At 34.5% G+C, this 6,821-nt stretch overlaps 1 protein-coding gene across 2 annotated transcripts; it reads right to left on the minus strand.

The window, feature by feature from the left end:
* Positions 1–1,346: 1,346 nt before the first annotated feature.
* Positions 1,347–6,422, minus strand: LOC122282950 (metal tolerance protein 10-like). Of its 2 annotated transcripts, none has more exons than XM_043095041.1 (6): positions 6,138–6,422; positions 5,892–6,004; positions 5,484–5,729; positions 4,598–4,678; positions 2,213–2,443; positions 1,347–1,977 (listed from the first exon to the last, which is right to left on the minus strand). In XM_043095041.1, the coding sequence occupies exons 1-6, from the start codon at positions 6,319–6,321 to the stop codon at positions 1,630–1,632; spliced, it is 1,203 nt and encodes a 400-aa protein (XP_042950975.1). In that variant the 5' UTR covers positions 6,322–6,422; the 3' UTR covers positions 1,347–1,629. The 2 variants fall into 2 exon arrangements, with proteins under 2 accessions (XP_042950975.1, XP_042950974.1); XM_043095040.1 differs by having other exon boundaries at positions 6,114–6,421.
* Positions 6,423–6,821: the final 399 nt, after the last annotated feature.

Below are 6,821 nucleotides of genomic sequence, written 5' to 3' on the forward strand. Positions count from 1 at the left end.
CATCCTTGGAATTCCAAGCACTTGAGAAGATATTATGTTTGAATATGTGATATGTTAATTTTAAGACAAATTATTTTGCCTACTTGGTTTAATAAACATCTTATCTTCTCTTGTTATTTTGTTTTATTTCCTCTAATGATCACACTCTCTTCGCCAAGGTTACACAGTCGAGGCGATCTCCCATTATACCTCTCGCCAGAGTTGCGTGATCAAGGGACTCTCCCACCACACTCTCTTCGCTAAGGTTACATAGTCAAGGCAATCTCCCTTTACACCTCTCACCAGAGTTGCGCGGTCGAGGAAATCTTTCAACACACTCTTTTCGCCAAGGTTATGCGGTCGAGGGACTCTCCCCCTACACATATCAATAAGGTTACACGGTCAAGGCAATCTCTTGTTACACCTCTTGCCAGAGTTACGCGAACGAGAGACTCTCCCGCTACACCTATCGATAAGATTACACGATCAAGAAAATCTCCCGTTACACCTCTCACCAGAGTTGCATGGTCAAGGGACTCTCCCGCCACACTATTTTCACTAAGATTACACGGTCGAGAGACTCTCCTGCCACACTCTTCTCACCATCGTCATCTAGGAAGGGAAGTCATGCGAATAAATTGACCAAATAACATTTTAATATTTTAACATTTATTTCTAGTTCAAGGTGCCAAGATCCCTTGTAGATAAGCTCCTCGTTTTCTAGCTTTGCTTCTTTAAGACAAACAATGAGTTCATATTTTTCCTTCCCGATCGCCTCTGTTGGGTAATGAAGTATTTTTCCTCTTGTCCTTGGGCATCATGTTTCTTTTGTACAAGATAATCCGTCATGCCACAAATAGATAGGAGTGTCCACTTTTGTAGGGATTTATTTTAAGTATAAATTCGTATGCTTGTGTCATGGTCCCTCTATGGTCAAATGGATAGAAGCGGCCCAAATCATACAGGCCCAACCACGTCAGTTTGAACGTGAGTTTGGATGAGAATAGAATAAAGACGTACGCACCAAAAATTCGATCAGTGAATAAATTTTACTGATAAATTAATATTTGATTTTTCTACGATTTTAATTGATTAGATTTTTATTACAAGAGAAATGGTACTTGTAATTGTAAGTGTATAAGTACTATGTAGTCATTTAAAGAAAAAAAAGGTGAATAAATGCAAAACTTACATTAAAAGAAAATTAATTTTTTAATAATACACATTATTTTTTTTCAAAATGAGTGTACGATATTTGTACATTTTACGTCTGTATATAATATTACTCTTTTTGTAAATCATGATTTCATGATTTTTATTTTGTGTTTCATCCAACTACATAAATAAATATCTAAAATATACAGGACTTGTATAATATTAGTGTGTTTATATTGTTAAATAAATAAAAATTCAAAATCCAAATGTTTCCAACAGGTTTTCACTAGATTACAAATAATGTTCAAAATTCAAAGAACCTTATAAAGTAAACCAAGTAATAAGTATTCAGTTGTAGATGTAAAAGCCAGGCCAGTCATAAAACCAAAGAGACCAGGACATTTTCCAGATGCCTTGCACATTGAAATCCTACCTAATATTCCCTCAACTCAAAGCTATTATTGTACTCATAATTGATGTGATTTTTCTTGATTTTTATGGCAGCTTTGACCTGTGCTCTGGCTTATGAGTGGTCTCAAAATCCACATGAACAAATGCTCTCTCAACTTCTGGGAAAATTTCAAGCTTCTCTTGGAGGGTCTCCCCAATATTATGTGCTTGACCAAGGGACATGTTCTCTGGTAAAACTATGTCAACCTCAACAAAGTAATTGCAGCCAAATGTGTATGCTCTAACTGTATCAATGTGCTTGATCTCCTTGTCATGGTTCCAAATGAGATATGTTAGCTTTGCTATATACTCTGGTGGGGCTGTTCTTCCAATTAATGACCAAACATTCTCCATCACAGTTTTTGCCCAATTACCCACTGTATATAGAGCTATCTGCATTGTCATTTCATTGTGCATACTGTTAAGTACTACTATTGGATTAGGAAAAAAACAAAATCTACTTGCAAGTTATTTTTACACTCTCAATACACCATTCAAGTGGGTCCCACGACGATAAAAAAGTATCGGCATTTTAACTTCTTTTTTTTATATAATTATAATGGGTCCCATAACAAGTGGTGTGTCGACACACCATACTTAAATTTAAAAACCAGTATCAAGAACTTACAATGATGGCACCAACAGGATCAATCCACCAGTAGAATTTGATAGCTAAAACTGCTGCTGCAAGACCGATTGAGTTTGTGATCACATCGAAGAGATGATCTTGAGCATAGGCTTTAACAATTTCATTTTTGAATCTGCGACAGTATGCCATGAGCACAAATTTAACTATTGTGACTGAGACCATGATTCCTATCATCCATTTTTCTTTTGCGGGGTCCCTTTCAGGTTGAGTCTGCAGGCATAAGGTCAATTGTGACTTCAGAAAATTGTAATGACTTAATTGAAAAATAGAAATGTAAGCAAGCATTCCAAGCACTTAATTTCAATAGTAATCGTTTATTAAAGGCTGTATATAACTTAATATTTTGTCACATAAAGTACCTAACAAGTTTGATCATCTAAAAACAAAATAAAAAAATATCGAGGAATATTAGAATTCCCCAAAAATTAATTTTGGGTAGCATATCTGTCAAAGTTAGAGCTGAGATAAAGAAAAACTACTGAGAGATCAGAAAAATGAATGATGAAAAATTATAAAACTAAATTGTATTGCAGTATTTCTTCTTTACATAGAATGAGCTATATTTATAAAATAGCCAAAACTAATTAGCCAACAAACTAAAATAACAGTAATATAACATAATTACATGGGTGAAATAGTATTTCTAATTCTCCCCCTCAAGCTGGAACATCTTGATTTGTACATGCAGCAAAACTTGCATTATATAGTCCATAAACGAAATATTGATTGTTTGAAGTTCATTGATTCTTAGCCAGGGAAGGCAAATAAACATAGAAATAATAACACTAAACCCATAGATATTAATACTATGCAATGTTAATGTTGCCAAAAGATTCATAGAGAATGACAGTGTCTAGGAAATGGAGTAATATTGCACTCCAGGAGTTAGAGAGAAAGTAAGAAATATATATGAAAATGAGTAAGAAAGAAAGAGACCAAAAACATAATCAGAAAGTAACAAATTGAGCATCAGATGGAAAATTGGAAACACCAAATTGGTGTTAGAATCACTGGGAAATTAGTATTGTGAAACAACAGGAAACACCAAAAAAAATATTGGAGAAGGCTGAACAATACAGCAATCATGCTGGAAATAACTTGAAGCTGCCAAAACAACAGCTAGAGCAATGCTAAAACAATAAGAAAAAGCCCTAAACCAAGAGGCAAAATATTGGATCTATTAGAAACTTCTAAACTGGGAATAAAACGATTGAATTGGTGGTAAGAGAAATCGCATGCTTAGAAAGTCCTTGCCGAGGGCAATATAGAATCTAGGACATTAGCTTGTAAATGAAGAAGTTAAAAAGAAGGCTACATCAAGTATTGGACAGATAAAGTTTGAAAGAATGTGTTATTCCAATTGAAATCTTTCATCAAACAGAAGAAGAGGAGCAATATTTCTGATAACACCATAAAAGCAAGAAGCTACTAATCAGATCATCAAACACAAAACAAATTAAACTACCATCTTGTGAGGGAAAATGATGAAAGATCATTTGATACAACAAAGAACAGGTGTAAAAAATTGATTGACCAACTTGATTAAAATCCTCAAAAAATCCAAACTTGGTGAAGAACACGTATATAATCGGAGGAACATCATATTACAAACAAAGAAACTGCAGAAGATATACAGCTAGCAAAGCTTGAAATTGCTATATTAGCATGTCAAAAATGGAGTTGGGAGAGAGAAAATATACCGAGAGAAAGAATTGAAAGATGAAAACTTGAGAAAACTAATAACAGTACAAGTAATGGACTAATATTTCTAATAATTTCTATACATCAACTGTTGACTAAATTGTATGGGAAAAATAAAGGCATCCACTTATCTTTTGAGAGATTAAAATCCATCCATTTAATTATGAGAAATGTTTAGTTAAAAAAATTACACAAGGAAGTTTACACACTGACGTGACTTAATGTAATACCTTAAGTTTGACAATCTAATAACCCACATTATACCACGCCAATGTGTACTTATGTAAGACTTTTGTGTAGACAAAACATTTCTCTTTAATCAAGTTTATTTAGATAGAACCAACTTTCATTACAATAGTTATAGCACTATTCTATAACATTCGGCTTAGGTCCCGTTTGGTTACACAGATGAGATGAGATGAGATGAAACGTTTTAAATAGTAATTAATAAAATATTGTTATAATATAATTTTTTAATATTAATTTTATATTGAGATTTGAAAAAGTTAGATTGTTTATTATATTTTGTATTGGGATTTGAAAAAGTTATAATAATGAATTGAGATGAGATTTTTGGTTTTGGTTAAACAAACAATGCCTACAACGACAAGTTTATAAACCAAGACCCGGTGTTGGCTGACCCAAACCACAAGAGAAACTTGCCTTTGCAATAAGCTGTCGACCTGATTCGAACAATATTTGTAATCCAAGAGTTGCCATCACTGATGCAAAAACCACAATGCCCTGCAAAATGGTGCATTTGAACAAGATAAGACAATGGAAGCATTCTGATTGCTACGCCTGGTAAAAGGGAAAAAGTAGGTAGCAATTTTCCTTACCCTTTTCCTTACCACAAGATAACTAAGAGACCTCATTTTAAAAAGAAATGAGGTCCCACACGATTGTAAAGGTCCATCATATTATTCTTATTTGACAATGCAACACATTTTTTAATGCTAAAAAGGGTAGGAGGAGGCAACCGGGGTGGTCTACCTATCTGGGCTTTACCATAGTAGAACCATATCCTTTGAAACCGGACAGAGGAAACCTAGACCGCAAAAAGCCGTATGCATGCGCTCATTCAAGTCGAATTTAACACATAGCATAGCCAGGCCCACCAAAAAGGCTCAATGAACCGCCTAGGGGTTAGCTCAAGTGATAAAGGTTTTGGGTTTAGGGATGTGTTCCTCCAATCTAAAGTTTAAATCCCTTTAAATGCAAACAATCTCTAGAGGTTATCGAATTGAGGGATTTTTTTCCTTTAATTATCCAAAGTGTACTTGCAAAAAACTTTTTGCGGATGGCCTATGCACCCTCGGGATTAGTCGGATGTTGTTCCTGGGACCCCGGTGCCAATCAAGTAAAAATAAAAAATAAAAATAAAAAATAAAAAAAGGTCAATAAATTTTTAGACAGCTAATACTAAAAAGTGTAAGGAGAATTCATTGACGGAATCGAACTCAAAACAATGCAATACATCCTTTCTAAAGAATCAAAATACTAAACCCAAGTTTTTGTTTATTATTTTTAAACAGGGGAAGGGGCTTACCACAGGTTGCATTCGGTTCTTTCCTATAGGATAGCGATATTGATTAGGTTTGCTCATAGCATAAGAGGTATACCATAGGATAAAACCGGATAAAAGATCCAAAAGAGAGTCTAAGGTAGAAGCTATCACTGCCAGTGATCTGCTCTCAACCGAAGCATACACTTTCGCCACGAATATCACTATGTTTGCAATGTTTGATGCATATATTGCTATCCTCTCGGTCCTAGCAACTTGGTTCGCTTCTTCCTGAATCACAAAGTTTCTATGCACATCAGAGAGAGAGAGAGATAGATGCAGAGATAAAGATAATAACATTCTGAGACCTTGTAACAGGCCATTTGAATCCCAAGTGGCTAGTCAACAAGAACTCAATCTCAATCATTGCAGGCATAACCAATATTATCAGACCTCGGTCGAACTTGTAGGCAACACGCCGATCTCAGTAAATTTGTCGACTTCATTGAATCCTTCGAGGATTTTGACCTGCCTCTTGTAAAAGGCCGCAAGTTTTCTTTCTCTCACTAATAAAAAAAGAAGGCAACAAGAAGTTTAATGTAATTGAACAAAACAAGAACTAGTGAACGATGTTGAACAAGAAGAGTCTAAACAGAACAAGAAATCATGTCTTACTTAACAGTACAAGAACTGTCTTACTTAAAGCCTTAACAAAATATCCAAACCCAAAATCAGAATTGATGTGTCTCTCTGGCAACTGAAATCCATCCATGTTGAGCTGCCATGATGGCTGCCTTGTTGCTACAACCATCGGCCCTGTCCCCGCTGGCGACAGAAGCTCCGTTCGGTAGTCAAAAGATTCCGTCCGAAGATCGTTTTCCATTTGTTCTTGTTACATGAAGAGAAAGGAACAACTCTCTCTAAGTTCTTAAATAGAGCAACTTTCATTTAAGGTTGAAAAAGAATTCAGAATTCATTAAGCACACCATGAAAAATGCCAACATAATTTTAGTTTATGTGTATACGTCACTTATAATTTCCACGAAAGTTCTTTTTTTTTCTTTTTCTGGCAATTAATTTAATAATTGTTGGTTTTTTTTTTTTTTTTATTCTTTTGCAATGAGGATGTGGGGGCGGCCGGATTGATTACCCACCCGATACAAATTTATTGCGATGCTTTTGTTCTTTTTAGCGGTTTGGACGTTATGTTGGATGAAGTTAAGTTAAGTTGAGATAAAAATTAAAAGTTAAATAAAGTATTATTTTTTAATATTATTATTATTTTAAGATTTAAAAAAGTTGAATTGTTTATTATATTTTATGTTAGAAGTTTGAAAAATTGTAATGATTAAAGGAGATGAGTTGAGAAGAGTTGATGAATCA

Source organism: Carya illinoinensis, chromosome 11 (assembly GCF_018687715.1).
Source record: "Carya illinoinensis cultivar Pawnee chromosome 11, C.illinoinensisPawnee_v1, whole genome shotgun sequence".
Classification (NCBI taxonomy): domain Eukaryota; kingdom Viridiplantae; phylum Streptophyta; class Magnoliopsida; order Fagales; family Juglandaceae; genus Carya; species Carya illinoinensis.